Here is an 18,877-nt window from a genome sequence, read left to right as displayed (position 1 = left end):
CTTACATTCGTGCATAACATGATAATTTATATAAAGTAATAACCCACACTTTGTTATATTAGTACAGCAAAATACCACATTATATTTTAATTAAAAGGTTGTGGAACGCAGATATCTCTCTATCTCTCTCTCTGATCACAATGTTAAAAATGCCTACAAGCTTTCCCACTCGTGTGACGACATATTCATGTGACAGACAAGGATCAATCAAAACGCGAGACTGTTAACGAAGTCTGAAAATTGGTCCAATCCCTGTTTTCTCGCGACGTCTGGTAACTAAACGTATGTACTTTCAGAAAGGATCAATATAGCTTCAGTATGTAATGTTGAAAATGACACGTTCGCTACCTCCCCGTTGACAATAAATAATGACGGGCAGCTCCAGAACACGTGATACTACTTTTGACCTTTTCACTAGGAAGTGTCTTGTTCTGCTTGAGTTTATGTAAGCGTACAGGAACAGCTGTAATCACACAAACAGTACGCTGCCTAATTTTACTATACAGCAGTGGTAATACAATAGGAAAGTATATATATATATATATATATATATATATATATATATATATGAATGAATTTATTTTTTATCATTATTATTATTTTTTGTAGGAACCACAAAGTGTTTCATGTCAATCGCCCCAGAAGCAACGGAGGAAACAGAAGTAGAAGGGAGCTTCAGTTCGGAAAGGGAATTTTTTATTCAGCTGTCACAGGTACGATATCGTAATATGATACAGTGTTACCTGGACTTTTCCTAAATTTAGCGCCTTCTGACAAGTACTGTAAGTACGCTATTTTGAAATGTAGTATTTATTTGTAGATATATTTTTGTGTCCTTGTTTTAATGACGGACATTGCGTTGGGATAAAGATACGTATGCACGTTTAATTGTTTTCAGTGTCAACGGGCAACACATTGCACTAAAAAGAAAGATCACATATTTTTTAGAATGCACTTTATTTAAGCCATAGCATAATACAAAACCGCAAACTCTACCAGAACTTACGCTATTGGCACAGTTCTAAACAACATTTAGAAGAGTTTAGAACAGTTTATCATTTGCAAACGCAGACAAAAACATACAATCCGGCACAAATTATCCAGTTTATAAGAAAATAACAGCATTTAAATGCTTTAAGAAAATCTAAAGTTGCTCTTGAAATACTCCACTGTTCAGACACAGACACGACTGGTTTCAGACAGAAGCACAACCTATAAGAAAGTGCAGAAAGTCATACAGGCTTTGGCAGTGCAACTTGTCCAGCACCCAATCATGAACTGTTTCCTGGTAAAGAGTTACAGTGTAACTTTACTCTTGCAGCAAGATTCCTTTGAAATAATACCAATGCCAACATTATTATATTGTAGCGTACCAGCTTTTCAGGAAACAGAAGTAGAAGGTAGCTTCAATCCAGAATGGCAATTCTTTATTCAGTTGACAGCTGTACACAATCTCACCACAAGCTTCCCCACACTCTGCCCCGAGGAGCTGGCAGGCTTCCTTTAAATAGCCCACAGCCCACCAACAACATTATAACATTGTAACACAAATAAGATTACAACACATTGTAACTGGTGTGTCCTGGCCGCCTGACTGCCCCATATAGCAATGGGTGATATATTTTCTTTATGTATGATTTGTTATATTATAAGTAAATAATAAAGACTATTAACTTTGCATCTTTGTGTGACGTGTTGTTTATTCAATATCACCTTCAGGCAAAAACCTTAGAATCTTATCCACTGTTATTGGATGCTGACCTTTGGGGTGCCCAAAAAAAGGACACATTGGCACAGAGAGGGCGTGGAAGTATGCGCTTTAATGACCATTGTATGTATTGAATAAAGTACTGCAGAAGCAGTCAAAAATATGGCAAGTGTACTTGATTCTTTGTGACTACTGGAAACACTTCTTATAAAGCCTACAATATATATATATATATATATATATATATATATATATATATATATATATATAATATATGTGTGTGTAATTTTTTTTCTATTAACATTTCTAAAAGAACATTGCTTAACAAAATTATATATGACTGGCTTTGACTTTTCAAATAGCTTTGTGCAATATTCTTTTAGGCAGAGCTTTATTTTGTATGGCCATTACGTTTCTGGCAATACGTTATTCAGCATTCTTACTCAGCTGCTGCATTAATATTTTCCAGCGCCACAAATTTTCAATCTTACTGAATTCTATTCGTTTAGCATTCTGAGTTTTAAAATCACATTTTTTTTTTTTCTCCAGAAACATGAAGTTGATGTTTGTTCTGTGCTTACAGTTTGTTTTGGAAACATGCTGTACAGGAAAAGAAGGGCAACCCAATTTTGTACTAATAATGGTTGATGATTTAGGCATTGGAGACTTGGGTTGTTATGGAAACACTACCTTAAGGTTTGATCTTTGAATTTTCAAAACTGAATGTCAAATATTTGAGATTTTATTTGTCATTGATGTTATTTCAGTAATTATGATCTTACTTTTTCTCCAGCCTTTTAAGTTACAAATATGTGGCATCTATCTTTTATGATAACACTACAACACATATATGCAAAAGTGTTATTCAAATCATGTGACAAAATTGTCTTTTAACTTGGCTGGTCCCACCTGCTCAGCCTCTCTAGATACAGTATGTAGAGTAGGCTGGGCCAGCAGAGTTAAAAGGTAACATTGTCACATGGTTTCACTGGCAACAGGAAGTATGTTTAGTGTTAGGTACAGACAAGCGGAAAGCAAGTTCAAACTTGATAAAGACAGATATTGAAAACAATAATAATAAGTATTGGAGAATCAGAACCCAGAAGCACTGTCAATGATTGGAAATATCATAATAAGACAAGGGAAAGGTGTGCTAAATAAGAAAAATGAGAAATTACATTTGAAGCTCTTTGCTATTTTACTTTTCCAGTTTAAGGAAGAGCATACAATCCCAGATCCAGTGGGACACCCTGCCTCCAAAAATTAGGCATCTGACTAATAGTCACAGTGCCAGGCTGTCTCTGCTGCAGCTTTGACAGAAAAAATTGGCATTAGACCAAAAAGACCAATGTATAGAATCTTTCTCTCTCTCTCTCTCTCTCTCTCTCTCTCTCTCTCTCTCTCTCTCTCTCTCTCTCTCTCTCTCTCTCTCTCTCTCTCTGTTTTTTGTTTTGTTTTTTTGTGCTGCAAGCTTTCCTGTATTTTGTTTGCAGCATTTTGTTGTGTGTGTTATTAATGTTGTCTGTAAACCCACATTTTAATCAGTTATGAATAGTACTATTTAAAAAAATAAAAAACTTCGTGGGTTAGACAAAAAATATATATATATATATATGTCACCCACGATTTAAAAATCATAAGAAACTATTTCTGTGCATGTTTCTGTAGTATTCATATTGCTATGACTGGATTAATACAGTACTTTTCTCGTCGCAGAACCCCCAATATTGACAGGCTAGCCCAGGAGGGAGTGAAGCTGACCCAGCACATTGCTGCAGCTCCGTTGTGCACCCCCAGCAGAGCTGCCTTCATGACAGGCAGATACCCCATCCGATCAGGTATTGCCAGGGAAGGAATCGGATCTATGTCACTGTTGAAACCTGATGTTGTTTATAGGAGCCTCTCATGCAAAACATCTTAAAACATGTAAACCACTGATGCCTAATATTAACCTTTTTTAGATATATAAATGTGTTGTCATTGTCAAAAGGTATAGTTAAGGGATAACTACAGTGGATATCAAGTGTACGAGGAGATGATAGAACTCTTCGGTGGATAACTTCCAAGATGGAATGCAGGAGGTCATTGTCTCCAATTATACTCAACATTCCCTGTAGTTATAGCTTAAATACACTGCATTAAGTGCTTCGGTCTTTATATTTAAGGTCCTGGATTTTAATAATAAATAGTCATTTATGCGCTGCTTCTGGCAACCAAATCATGGATACAGTGACAGACTGGGCTGGCACTCTGTCAGTGTATGGCATATCTATATGTCAAATGTGGACAGTATATACATACTTGGAATCCAAATGAAAGCTAGTGAAAGAGTTCCACATGTCATACAAGCAAGCTATAACTTTAGGGATGGTTATGTGTTAAGAGTTATTTATACTAGCGAGGGAGACGTTTTTTCAGAGGTACACACAACCAGCCCTAAAGATATTGCCATTATGCCGATGCCAGTACCTGTGAACACTAGAATCTCTGATTGAGCTAGAAGTAAATGCTGTGGGTTTTGAGTTTAAAAAATGGGACTGGACACTAGTGGAGAACAAATGAATTTTCAACATAATAAAGTCATTTTTAATTTTTAAAAGTTTGAAATATTTATAGTTATTTTTTGAACAAGCCCCACATAATTCTATAGGGATAAATGTTATATTTTTAATTTTTGTTAGTCAGTATATAGAGTATTTCTTTGTTTTCTGTATCATTACAGTAATGAGTATTTTTTCATAACCACAATATTCTAGGAATGGCAGGTTATGGCAGATCAGGAGTTTATATAGTTGCTGCTGCTTCAGGAGGACTTCCAACTGAGGAGATAACATTTGCTAAACTTGCAAAACAAAACGGCTATTCCACAGCACTCATAGGTAATGTGTGAAAGTACACTATTTCTATATACAGTACTTTACAATCAGGAATATAAGAATACAGTTACATTACATGTATCCTTATAGTTGTGATAATACTGGTAAACCTTTGTGTTATTTATGATTTCACTTAGAAAGCTAAAAGGTCTATATGAATACAGCTTGAGTTTGAGAGCTCATTTACCTACAACGTTTTCAAAGTGACTCTTGTCATGATATTTGGATATCGTTGAGGGGCTACAAACCTGTCAGTGCTAGTAATATTAACACTGTGATTAAACTTCAATTATGGCACAAGTACAAAAAAAAAAAAACTGCTGTGATGAAAACAATGTATTGTTTTGGACATTTGATTGAACTGTATACAGTTGTCATAGTTTTAATCTTGGAGTAAATTACAAATGTTCTGACCTTATCCAAAAGAATATATATCCCTTGCTTAACTGAAGGATAATCTTGTTTTTTTCCCCTTAGGAAAATGGCACCTGGGTTTGAACTGTGAAAGCAACAATGACTATTGTCACCATCCACTCAATCATGGTTTTAATTATTTTTACGGAATTACAATGACCAATTTGAGAGACTGCCAGCCTGACCATGGCACTGTATTCTCAAAGGTGTATGGTCACATACCCTTTCCAAGTATTGCAGTTGCTTTAATCACAGTGCTGGTCTTTCATTCTTGTGGGATTATCATTGTACCCAGGAAGATTGTGTTGTATGCTGCTCTGCTTATTGCACTTGGTCTGGTTCTCTTTGCAATCTTTGTTGTGACATTTCCATATCTTAACTGTTTCCTCATGAAAAACCATCAGATAGTTCAGCAGCCGTTCTCATCTGAGAATCTAACTCCGAGGATGACGCATGAAGCTATAGAGTTTTTACAAAGGTAAGAATTTTAACGATATCTTCAAAGTTATAGTACACTTCGGGGGAGTATCAAAGCAGAATGATATGTTTAGCATTGCGAGTAGTTACAAGTTTTCGCTTCCTGTCAACATAATGGTTTTCCAGTTTGTGACTATGCCTGGTTGCACACATAGATACAGTAATAGATCTAAATATAGGGCCCCATTTTTTATGTTGAAAAAAAAACAAAACTTTAACATAGCACCTTCTAATAAATGCCAGGACTTAAGTACCAATAACTGTGCATTTAGATTTTGGTATATTCAAAACTTACCATGTTAATGAGCTACAAGCCTGACTACTACAACAGGTGCACAGGTGGAATAAATTACATTTCTAATAAATCAAGGACAGCTGGTGTAGCTTGACTAGTGAGGTAGCTTAGTAGCTATTTTGTATTTTAAAAAGTTTACTGGTTTATATTTTCAAAAAGATTCTGTGCCATTGAATGAATATCACAGATCTGTAGGGATGGTAATCTTGAGCAAAAACTTTTACTATGTGAATCTAAATGGATTTTTCTTTATCTTAAAACTATGCAGCCAGATGGTATAAATGAAGAACGAGACTTGTGTTGTTTCCTGTGAGCACACTTGCATGTATTCAAAGGGGCAGGCTGGCTTGCAGGACGCAGTATCCCCTTCTCTGTATTTTCAATTGATATATATTACTGTATGTCTGTAGGTATTCTTGGCTGTGATTTACTTTCGTTCTCCTCAGTTCTGCCTATTCCAGTATTTTAAGTGTCTTAAATGCTTTAAATATTGGTTAAACCATGTATTAACTATTTGGTCCGATTTCAGGTGCATTACATTGTTTGACCCTAATCACTAATTATTTTTAGCTGGGACACTACACGTGCATTAATTGCCTTGTCTGTTAAATTGTGACACGTGGTCCCATAGCACTGAGGATTGTGACTCAAACATCTGCACATTTGCACTTTTAACTGCGCTTGCACCTTGTCCTGAACATTCGATGTAAAAATAAAAATGACTTTTGGGTCAGTCCATGTCATGTCAATCACCCTTGAAACCGAAGGTTCATGGATTTTGATGTTGTTTGGCAGGGATGTTGGTGCCATAGAGATGTAAGATTTCCCCAAGTTTCACGTCTCTAGGCAAAATGTTTTTTATGCGAGAGGTCACCAAATATTTGACCCAAAATGGCTCCCAGATCAGACCAATGACATACAAGTACCAATAACTTGTGTATTGTTAATGCTACCATAAAACACAAAGAGAGCTTTCCAGCAATAGTTTTTACCCTGCCACAAACCTCCCCTTATGTGCGCAGCACAGATGGCTGCAATCGGCCACCTCCCCAATGCTGACAAAAGCGTGGGGCACTCCGGCAGTGGCAATGCTGGCAGTGGAAATGCTGCCAGCAGCACGGGCCACTCTACCATGCTGGCCCCTCCTCTTCATCCTGAAGGGGGTAGCACACCGTGTAATGCCCGAGCTCTCCACAGATGAGGCACCATTCCTGGCCATTGAGGTAGTTGAGGGCGTTCAACCTACCCTCACCCCCCTCATAGATGGCAGACATGCCCTCCTCCAGCTTTCGGGCTGGTGGCGCTGAACACTCCGGCCATGGGGATGGCGGCTCCTCCCCCTTGGGCTCTGAAGATGGCACCGGCTCGTTTGCTTGCCTCCGGGGACGGCCACTCCTCCCCTTCTTATTCTTTTGAGCAGGTGGCAACCTGAAAGGGGCAGCACCTGGTGTAGTGCCCGTGCTGTCCATAGGCAACGCACCACAGTCCATTTTATTTTTCTTTCTTTTAACCCTGTAGTTCTGTTTTGAGTCTCCAGGGGCGCTATTCCACTGCTGAGACCGTGTGACAGGGTGGCATCACTCAAACACAGAAGCTGCAGGTTTAAGCGATAGTGCGTACATATAATAATAAATAATCACAAACAAAAACAACAAACAAAACACCGGAACAAACACACATAGGCACGGTGGCCAAAATAAACAGCTGAACAAAACAAGACAAACACTTTGAAATACGCCCTGTGGTTTCAGGCCGAGCCGGCACTTTCATGTAAATACGCCTAAACACCAACTATAACCACAAACACTAACCTCACCTTCACCAACAATAATAATTCTCCACATTAACTCTAACATTAACACCCATGATGACCCTTTTTATACATCTGTGACATTCCCATGTGTTTTCTGGCAGGGAGGAATTTAACCCCCTCCCTGCCAACCCAATATTCCTCCCCCACCACACACACATTACACCTGTACAACGGCAGGGCTTTCACCCTGCCACAGGCACATGGAGATGCTTCTTGGGTACCTAGTTGTCTTAACAAGGCTAATTGCATATGTGAGAGAATTTATTACTGGCCTCATTTTATTATTTTTTTTTTTTATTCAGAAGCCAGACATTTAATAAGTGACCAACAGTGATCTTTTATTTATTTTAAGGATCCATGCATATATTTTGTTTTGTGTGGAGCCTCCCCCTAATATGCAGATGAATATTATTACATACACTAAATACATTCACTACAAGTAAATACTTTCTTGTATACTAGTAGCTTAGTTTAAACTCCTCTGTTTTGTACCATTTCGTGGGTCCTTTTAAGAAATGATAATACAGTAAAGGTAAAATGTAATGACATTCTAATGAATTCTATTTAAAGCTGTCACTACTATTTCCCCCTAAAACCTACTGTGGTTTAATATATGGTGATCTTACTCATGTAACCTCAACCCAGTCCTTAACAACGCACCTAATAAATGCAGATATGATACTTCAAAACAATAACTGAGTGTGGTTTTATGATGTGTGAAGAACCTTTGCAGAGAGTAGACCTACTTCTCTTTTGAAATGCAGGACTATAACATGTTATGAATCCACCCATATAAAATACAAATATATAAATTCAAAGAATAATGTGACTTGTGTTTCTTGAAAAAAGCTTTTTTTAAAAAGGTGAGTAGATGTTCCTAAAAATCAGCATTCTACCACTGAAAACAAATCATTAAGAAAAAACATCATTGATATGAGCAATACAAAACAAAAGTGTTCTTTCATTAAACACAAATACAAGTTTGTGAGGGTTATCCTATGTATTGGTTGTATATGGTGTTGTCTGGTTGAATGTCCACATATTTATTTTGAATGTATTGTTGTACTGTGCTTATTTTGAGAGACTGATCACAAATGATCTGCCGATAGAGGAGCGTGCTTGACCTAGGATCTACTAAATTAGTGGAGTGTACAAGATCCTTTGTCATGAGGATACAAAGTGCAAGGATATATTTTTTCAATATTGTATTCCATTTCCATGGTGTGTCACACCAGTCATTGTATGGTAATTAAGGAGGGGCTATGCTAATATTTCGGTTGTCACACATTTTAAGAAGTATACTATTATTTAAACGGACATTGCATTAAAAAGGGTGTTTACAGAGACTTTGCAAGATTTTAGAATGGTATTAAAGAAACGTTCAGATTTTATTTACCTAATCGTGGCCATCCAGATTTACAGCTGATGTAACTGGACATTCTACTTGTCATCTTTGCTTTTTTACTCGGATGATGGTTAAATGTAATTGTAATTATTTGTTAAATGTTTCCGTTAAGATTCCCTTGCAGTACATATCCTGTGCAAAAGTTGTGGTAATTTGCTACTGCTACTATTAATTCCATTGACATTTATTTGTTGAACTACATGCTATTAATATATGTTTTATTCTCCACTCAGCAATGTGACCATAATTAGCAATAGCTTCACTGTAATATGAATTTCAAGAAAAAAATAAATATGTAAAGTAAAAGATATATGATTCTTATCGCCAAACCAATTATCAAAAAATGCAATAATGACTAATTATTATAAGAGAAGTAGTTTTGTGTTAAAATACTTTCCAGCAGCAGGATTCAATGTTTGATGTTTGATTGAGCTACATAGTTTGGCTTGCTGCTGAGATGTCGGTGGTTTTATCAGCGACAGTCTGAAAGTGTGTATGGTTTGGAGATTATTCAGAGAAGTTTCTGAGAATGCACTTTTGACAGTCATGAGGAAGCACTGATGTAGCTCTGTACCCTTTCCCTGGTTGGCGCTTTAAAAACAAACAAAAAAAGTAATATAATTTATTGTGTCCAGTTATTATTTTACCCCCCCGATTTTCTCCCAATTTGGAATGCCCAATCGCTTTTCTCCTCATCGCAGCAATTCCCCACACAGCTCAGGAGACCTGAAGGTTCAGTGGGTATCCTCCAATCCCACGACCTGCTCCGATCCTTTTTCCACCCAGGAACTCGAGAGTGGATGTCATCGAGCTACCGACCTTTGGATTTTTCTGTTCTGAAGTTGCGCAATATATGTATTTCTTAGCACAAGATGTGTAACAGGATTACAGGAGATAAAGTGCATTTCTGCCCTAGTAAGATGACGATTCTTCCATTTGTCCCTGGAATTTGATGTATTTTGAACTATAGAACAATGTATATTGAACCAAACTGGAACTGGCTCAGCCCCTGCAGGGGTTCCACACTTGGAACACGTATTTCTAAAATCTAGAAAAGTACAGTACGAGAACCGTATGATGACATAAACAATATTGAAAAAGAACGTTCCATTCTGGGTGCCAGATATTGTTGCAAACATAGCGATTGACAATTTCAATGTAAAAACAAGTATTACCTCCATCAGCTACATACTGGCAAGAAATAAATTTTCTTATCTTTTCTTTTTTTTTTTACAGAAATAGAGAACAGCCTTTCTTACTTGTCTTTACCTTTTTGCAAGTCCACACAGCACTGTTTGCTTCACAGAGATTTAAGGGGAAAAGCAAACATGGTTTGTATGGCGATGCAGTCGAAGAGGTGGACTGGAGTGTTGGTATGTTTCAAAAAGAGCTTCACTGCTCAAGCTCTACCCTCTGCACCTCGTAGATGGTTCCTGAGGAAATCTCTTATGTGCTGATTGAATGCAAGCTGTATAATGGGATTGATGTAAATAAGTTTACCAAATCATTTGAGTTTCCACTCTGGTGAATAAATTGAAATATATAACAGGTCCCTGAGTGGGCGCCCCGGGTGATCTCAATCCAACATTTGCAGAGCTGCCTCTTGTCCTCCAGAGGCTGGTAGCTAGCCGTCATCTGCTCTCAAGCTCCTGGGTCTAAATAGGCAATTGTCCTGTTCGTAGGACCTTAAGTTCTCCTGAACTGTTGTGGGGAATTGCTGCATTGAGGTAGCGTAATTAGTTATTATAAATTGGGGCGAAAAACAGGGGTAAAGTAACTGGATAGCATAACAGTTTTCTTTAATTAATAAAAGCAAGCATAAAGTTTGAAGTGCTGGTCCAAAAGCTTTTAAAAAACATGCCTTTTGTTTGATTTGGGTCATTCAAGTCAAAAGTATATATTTAAAAAGGATTGCTCCATCTGTGCAGCAGTTACACGTGTTGGTTTGTTAATTAGAAACCAGTCACTTCTCACCTATCACAAATTGCTGATTCTGTGTGCAATTTCACATGAGGGTAAAGTTTCAAATCTACCTCCTTCAGCGCGAGTCTCCCGCAAGGACAAGTGTCACTTCAGTTGCAGTTCTCACCCACATCATCGGGTTGCATGAAGAGACATATTCATAGCCTGTGATATGTGTTGATGACAAATGCTCTGTGTGGCTTTGAGTGCACAGCAGCATTAGCAGTCGGGTAGCTCGTGAGCTATTACAGCATGATTTAAACACATTTGAACAGCAGGCAGGAGAATTGATGGCTATGTTTGTGAAGCACTTATGGAATCTGGTCCTTGAAAAGCATGTTACCTACAAGTGTTTATTTGACAGCAGCACCCGGGGGGTAAATGTGTGACACTCTTGTTATTTGAGGCCATTTACATTCATATTGTTTCGCTGTTATCAGATTGCTTTTCACAAACTTTGACTATCACATATACTATATCACGACTGTTGGTAGCCAGGTACTATACACATTGCCTTCTAAGTACGTACATTAAATGTACAATATGCATGCATTTTATAGTAATACTTCCACTAATTTTGTATAAACTTGGATATCTGTTATAAAATGCAATACATTTTAATTTAGGGGTAAACCGATTTTTTTTATTTTTTTTTAACGATCTGTAAAATCATTAAATACTGTATTTTATAATATATGGAGAACATATGAAAATGATGTAGTCAAAATACTCTTAATAGCACCTACAGTAATATCTAATAACTAAGTATCATTATTATTATTATTATTTATTTCTTAGCAGACGCCCTTATCCAGGGCGACTTACAATTGTAACAAGATATCACATTATACATTATTTCACATTATACAGATATCACATTATTTTTACATACAATTACCCATTTATACAGTTGGGTTTTTACTGGAGCAATCTAGGTAAAGTACCTTGTTCAAGGGTACAGCAGCAGTGTCCCCCACTGGGGATTGAACCCACAACCCTCCAGTCAAGAGTCCAGAGCCCTAACCGCTACTCCACACTGCCATCAGAGAAGATTCTGTAATTAACCATGACTACTACTAATGCTTTAATTTCTGTTCTATGTATTTGACATCCCCTTAAATTACACAGTAAGGCAGTGATTCTAATGTTTGGAAGAATATATATGCACTTCAAAGAAAGCAACAAATAATGCTGCATTAAATATACAGTATTATATGTACAGATTAGTTAATCAATGTCCCAACAATCCTGTACTTTATAATTATTTGCTTACATGTTATCTTGATGTTATCATTGTAATATAGATTTATTTTATATAATTTGTTGTACATCCAATTAAAGTTAATTGTAATTCCGTGTCTGTTAGGTCAAATAATGAGTACTTTGGATCATCTAAATCTAAATGAGAGGACACTTGTCTACTTCACATCAGACCAGGGTGCTCACCTTGAGGAAATATCCTCCATCAACGGTGACATTCATGGAGGATGGAATGGCATTTATAAAGGTAGTTTTATCTACTTACAGCTACGTCTTCAAATGCTGCATTACACTGACTGGCCAAACACCTAGTGAATGAGAAAATCCACTTGTCAGCAATGTATTCCAAATGTATGGGGTCATCTGTGTAGTGTTCCACTAGACCTATATACAGTACATTGTATCCTAATTTGCAACTGTTCAGTGATAATCACGGAAAAGCAGAAGTATCTTCGAGACTTACTATGGGGCATTATAGTGAGTGCCTGTGCAACTAGCTGGTCTCTTAACACAGTAGCTGCATTGAGCACTGAAAATGTATGCAGTAAACCACTTCTCAGTTTGCAAGCAGGTCATGACAGATTGAGCTTGCAGATATGTGCTACTTACTGTGACAAGCAACAGACATGTTGCAGTGGCCCAGATCAAGAGCCACATTCATAAAACTGTAGTTTCATATATTTACTGCTATTCTAGTAGAGATAAATAGATCTGTAAAGGTAGTGCAATCAATCATTTTAACCATATCATTTAATAAAGGGGGGAAAGCAACAAACTGGGAAGGAGGAATTCGTGTTCCTGGGATCGTAAGATGGACTGGGGTGCTACCTGCTGGCACACACAATGACCAACCAACCAGCAATATGGATATTTTCCCAACTGTTGTGAACCTAGCAGGATTACCTGTGCCCAGCGATAGGTACAGTAGGAGATTTATTTACACACAAACAGTGGGATCTATTCAATTGGTGGTAATACCACTATCATTTAAATCATTAAAATGTATATGTTCCTGTATATAAATAAACCACTGGCCTTTTTATTTTCTTAACCTTGGGTCCAATATTAATTATTGAAACAGTGGCACTATTTAGTTCAATAGAATATACCCCACTGCCATCATCATTTTTAACTTAATAAAGAACTCCTTTATAAATCACTTATTTTAAAATATAGAAGCATACCTATTATTGCTGTTATATGCCATTTTCATGACCATTTCATGATCCAGCACTATATATATTTAACACATTTACCAAAAATGTTCCCAGTTTTATTGTTTGACTGCTTATAGCTTTGCTAAAAAAAACTAAACTAAATTGATATAATGTTACTTTTTACACACACACACACACACACACACATATATATATATATATATATATATATATATATATATATATATATATATATTGGGAAGATATGCATACTAACCAATTTCCAATATAACCAATTACTCTTGTTTTTTATACTCAAGAATTATAGATGGGCATAACTTGATGCCCCTGCTGCAAGGAAACGTTCGGCAATCTGAACATGAATTCCTCTTCCATTACTGTAATGCATATTTAAATGCTGTACGGTGGCTCCCCAGACAAAGTAAGTATTGTAAAAAAAAAAAATATATATATATATCTTTTTTTTTTTTTTTTTTTAATGTCATTGTACTGCAATGCCAAAATATTAAAAGTATTTTAAATTTCAGTATTTCAGTAATATTGAACTGAGATGTGTGGCTGTTGAGCGCCGACAAATAAAAGCTGTAATAAGACTTGTTTTTACTTGCTAGAACCATAGTCATTGTATTTATCTTGCTCTTAATTGTATTATTACTTGTACTGTGATTATTGAAATGCATTTTTGTTTACGACTGTAAGTCGCCCTGGATAAGGGCGTCTGCTTAGAAATAAATAATAATAATAATAATAATAATAATAATAATAATAATAATAATATATGACCCGTAACACCAAACATTTGAACCTGAGATTTTATCAGTATGCAGCCCAACTTGTTCTGGATGGACGGTGGCTCGCCTGCTCAGTGTCGCATAATACAATTAGAAGAAATATGGCTCAAGACAATACCTTTTCTTAAGAGTAGAAATTACATTAAAACAATAGCTGTATATTAAACACATTATTAGTATGGATGGTACACACCACCACTTTTATAGGTACTTCCAGATTTGAATTACTGAATAGTTCAGACTGGTAGAGAGTAAAAATAGATCCAGATCTTATGATTGAAATGTTTTACATTTATAATAGCATATAAAAAAAAAATATATATATATATATATATATATATATATATATATATATATATATATATATATATATATATATATATTAAACATATACATAATACTTATGAGGTTGTTTACAGCTTTCCTTGTGAAGTAACCACAGTCGTCAATGAATATTCATGGGGTATTCTGTTTATATAACAAGTACAAAGTACTTTAAAAATATGATAAAAACTATATTTAAAAGCTGAATTCAGAGAATAACTTACTTTTTTTTTACACTCGCATGTTCTGGAACTGAGAAGTCTCTGAGACCGAAATAAGTAGGAGAAATCATTGGAAAATAGTTGTTCAAAAATAGTTGGGAGATACTGAAATTGAAGGAATCTATGAAAAAGATCTAGGAGTTTATGTTGACTCAGAAATGTCTTCATCTAGACAATGTGGGGAAGCTATAAAAAAGGCCAACAAGATGCTTGGATATATTGTGGGAAGCGTTGAATTTAAATCAAGGGAAGTAATGTTAAAACTTTACAATGCATTAGTAAGACCTCACCTAGAATATTATGTTCAGTTCTGGTCACCTCGTTACAAAAAGGATATTGCTGCTCTAGAAAGAGTGCAAAGAAGAGCGACCAGAATTATCCCGGGTTTAAAAGGCATGTCGTATGCAGACAGGCTAAAAGAATTGGATCTATTCAGTCTTGAACAAAGAGCATTCAAAATCCTAAAGGTATAGACAATGTCGATCCAGGGGACTTTTTTGACCTGAAAAAAGAAACAAGGACCAGGGGTCACAAATGGAGATTAGATAAAGGGGCATTCAGAACAGAAAATAGGAGGCACTTTTTTACACAGAAAATTGTGAGGGTCTGGAACTAACTCCCCAGTAATGTTGTTGAAGTTGACACCCTGGGATTCTTCAAGAAGCTGCTTGATGAGATTCTGGGATCAATAAGCTACTAACAACCAAACGAGCAAGATGGGCCGAATGGCCTCCTCTCGTTTGTAAACTTTCTTATGTTCTCATGTTCTAACATTTTCCAAAAGAAGGGTTTGCTCAGTGGAAACGTATATGCTAAAAACCCTATTCTGTTTCCTTTTTCTTTTACAGGTGACAGCATTTGGAAAGTATTTTTTTTCACTCCCAATTTCTATCCAGAAAATTCAAACAGCTGCCTCCATACACATGTGTGCCTTTGTACGAAGGGCTATATCACTCACCATGATCCGCCTCTGCTTTTTGACCTCTCCAAGGACCCGTCTGAGGAGATCCCTTTAACACCAGAGACAGAGCCAAATTTCCATCTAATTATGGCTGTAGTTCGGCAAGCTGTTGCGAATCACACCAAAACCCTGAGTGATGTTCCAAACCAGCTGTCGTTGAGTAATGCTTTCTGGAAACCTTGGCTACAACCTTGTTGCTCTTCCCTGTCAGAGTTATGTGTTTGTGATAAAGACAACTCAGATGCGAATTTGTAAAGAAACAGTGACTGTTATTATTATTTGTTTATTTAGCAGACTGTTTCTGACATTAAAGGGAATATTTATGAGTCTGATATTTTAACAAAAAAAGTTTTCCCTTACTGCGATGCATTGCATTGCTTTGTGGATGCAGTCTTAACATTAAAACAGTAATACATCACCCTGCTCTTGCAAAGTAAACACATTGTTTTTTTTTTTTTTTGCTTAGCTTTTTGTTTTTGAGTAATCAACCCAATCTGGTCACATCCGGCTAGTTTCACAGACTACTCTGTGGTAATTTAGGTAGTCCAAGCTAAACAGGGTCTATGAAACTGTCCGTTAAAGAGACTAACAGCAAGCTCAGTTCCTCAGGCCAGACTAGACAAATGCCAATTTAGTCATTAACAAGTTGGCTAGAATTTTCAGTCCAGACTGATTTCACCATAATCCTGTGGGCTGCTTTATCCTATAATCTAAAAGTGTTACAGCATTTATTGTATCCCATTGCCCTTGAGAGTTCCATTTGTTAGGACATTTGGGATTTTTTTTTTTGGTTTTAATGCCACAAAGTAAATCACAAATTAATTGTTTCTGATGGAACTTGCAGCTGCACACCAAGGAGAAAAATTGAGGCTATTGCAAGACTGCTGTAAAATAGCTTTTGAACAGACTTCTGGCAGTTTAATATTGAAAGCATAACCTCAAAATGGTTAATCACTTAAAAATGGTTTGGTTTGTTTACAAGCCTACTTTAAATAGAACATTAAGTACCCGTTTTTCATGAAACACAGTAAAACGCAAATGTAAGGGCAAAGTGTTTTACATTTGTGCCCTTCACTTCATATTGTGATTTAGAAGTTAGTTTGAGCTTGGGTGGAATTCCCTGAGCACTCACCAATGAAGAAAAAGGGAGTCAAAAGCTGCTCAGAATCAGGACCAACGGACCTAGTAAGACAGCGAGAGCCCAAGCGATTGTCTTGCTTTGATTTTGATGAAGAAGTAGTCTTACTATAGCACCATTTGTTAATGCAGTATTTAGAATCAATTGAACAGTTTTTTGTATATGTTATTGCAGTGTTTTTATTGTATTCCTAAACGTTAATTATGGTTGCAATATTAAGCTTATTTACGATTTATAAAACAGCTAGGGCAAACCAAGCCTTCTGAACGTATCTAAATAAATAAAAGAAAAACATATCTATAATATAATTTATGAATCGGTAAATATTTTTTTAATTAAAAATAAAAATAATAAAAAGTTCTGAAAAGTGATGTCATAAAAATGTTAAAAAGTTATTAATTACATACTCTTTAAGATATGATGTAATATTATAAGTCACTGAGTTTTTTTTTTCTTTTTTGATCAAAATCAGGGGAAGCTGTGCTTTCCCCAGTGTTAGAGGTTTGCCCCATCATCAAAACAATTGTCAAGAAGAGCAGTAAGATGTGTTCTTAATGTACATTCTCAAAAACCTGGGTTACCGCCCTCAAAATCAAGTACAGGAAGATACAGTACAGGGATCTATTTTTTAAAAGAATATATTTTTTACAAGAATAAAATGATTTTAATTATATGAAACTAGAAAGATACTACCCAAAACAACAAATGAACTGCTCAAACCTACAACTGATGTGCCCCTTTGCTGTACAATACTTTCACAATTGTTTTAATCCCTACAAAAATATACCTTTGTCCAAGATTTAAAATGTGGGTCACATACTGTATAAAATCTGTTTTCAAATATAATTGTGGCTATTAAAAATATAAAGGAATAATTCAACAGTTTCTACTAGTTTGTTTATACTGTGTTTATTTGTTTTGTCTTTCCAACATGTGACAATGTACTCACTTCTATGGCTAGTTTGTGTTAAAAAAATTTAAAAAATAAAAATAATAATCACAATCACTAGTCAGTGGAGAAAAGTTTCACCTGTTTCAATTGCCAAAACTATTTACTAGTTTAAATGCAGGAAGCCTGTTGCAGCAGTGACATCACAGTAACTGCTTGCCCAGCTTTGATTTCAGATCTTTCCACAACAGCAATTCTTCATCTGTAAATCAAAATTAAATACTTACTTACAGTACATATGGGTTCAGCAGAAAACATGATGGTTCATTATGGGTAGCTCAAACAATCAATTTGAGTGTAAAGGCATACAAAAACAAGACCTGTTTGTCTTCCCTCACTCATACATTTTGTATTCTATGTTATGGAACTAGAACACTATATTGGAAAAACATAACACCTTGATCAGCTTAACTTGGTAACAATCAACGACACTTCAGGTAGGAACAAGTACAGAAAGAGAAAACTAAAAAATAAGAGACAACCACAGTCGTGCATTATAATCCAAAACAAATTTGAGATCTATATAAAGGGCACATGGATTTTAAATGTGAGGTAGTCGGCTGTTTATAAGTTGATTCTTCGAGTTCTGCTATGTGTCAGACTTTTAACAGAATAAGTGGTTCTGTGACTCTGCTGTTCTATGAATAGGAATCCTTGTGATGTTGTTTATTGAACCTGTACGAAGCACATTATCAAAGGATAACGAATACAGAACAGTAACTTGTTTTATCGTGTAGAGTATATAGATATAACCCATCTTTACAAAAGAAATATTAAAAACATGCTAATAATTGTTTAAGAAATGTGAAGGCACTGCCCTTATCTAGCCAAGGAATCAAGCAAGAGTGGTGTGTAAGCATCCCTCTGCATTGTCAGCAGTTTATCATTGGTGCTGACAGTAGATTCATTTTAGTAGAAATTAAACCTATTGGGACAGATAATCAACTTTATTTTTAGAAAATGAGTTGTGTGATGCTGTCTGTTTATCTTTACTTTGTCCCACATAGCCTCTGCATTGCTGCATTATTCCAGCTAGTGAATGTCAACATAATGGAACATTGTGCTTTGCAGTCCCTGCCAAATTATGCCCATGTGTGCGGTGAAG

At 36.0% G+C, this 18,877-nt stretch overlaps 1 protein-coding gene across 5 annotated transcripts; it reads left to right on the top strand.

Annotated features, from left to right (window-relative positions):
• The first annotated feature begins 263 nt into the window (after positions 1-263).
• sts (steroid sulfatase (microsomal), isozyme S) lies at positions 264-17,796 on the top strand. 5 transcript variants are annotated; one of them, XM_059030032.1, is made up of 12 exons: positions 264-282; positions 610-713; positions 1,720-1,873; positions 2,258-2,404; positions 3,425-3,546; positions 4,465-4,587; positions 5,062-5,476; positions 10,225-10,361; positions 12,317-12,457; positions 12,970-13,129; positions 13,688-13,809; positions 15,573-17,796. In XM_059030032.1, the coding sequence occupies exons 4-12, from the start codon at positions 2,262-2,264 to the stop codon at positions 15,938-15,940; spliced, it is 1,731 nt and encodes a 576-aa protein (XP_058886015.1). In that variant the 5' UTR covers positions 264-282; positions 610-713; positions 1,720-1,873; positions 2,258-2,261; the 3' UTR covers positions 15,941-17,796. The 5 variants fall into 5 exon arrangements, with proteins under 5 accessions (XP_058886015.1, XP_033865182.2, XP_033865180.2 ...); XM_034009291.3 differs by lacking the exon at positions 264-282 and adding an exon at positions 341-480 and having other exon boundaries at positions 1,720-1,810; XM_034009289.3 differs by lacking the exon at positions 264-282 and adding an exon at positions 341-480 and having other exon boundaries at positions 1,720-1,831.
• Positions 17,797-18,877: the final 1,081 nt, after the last annotated feature.

Source organism: Acipenser ruthenus, chromosome 9, assembly GCF_902713425.1.
Source record: "Acipenser ruthenus chromosome 9, fAciRut3.2 maternal haplotype, whole genome shotgun sequence".
Taxonomy (NCBI): Eukaryota; Metazoa; Chordata; class Actinopteri; order Acipenseriformes; family Acipenseridae; genus Acipenser; species Acipenser ruthenus.
The sequence above is the reverse complement of the archived record's forward strand: the minus strand, read 5'-3'. Positions and strand labels throughout refer to the sequence as shown.

Bases quoted from the DNA above. Each gene is read 5' to 3' on its own strand.
- sts (XM_059030032.1), top strand. From the start codon at position 2,262: ATGAAGTTGATGTTTGTTCTGTGCTTACAGTTTGTTTTGGAAACATGC. The intron at 3,547-4,464 runs GTATTGCCAGGG...ACAATATTCTAG, and splicing joins CAGATACCCCATCCGATCAG to GAATGGCAGGTTATGGCAGA. The intron at 10,362-12,316 runs GTATGTTTCAAA...CGTGTCTGTTAG, and splicing joins AGAGGTGGACTGGAGTGTTG to GTCAAATAATGAGTACTTTG.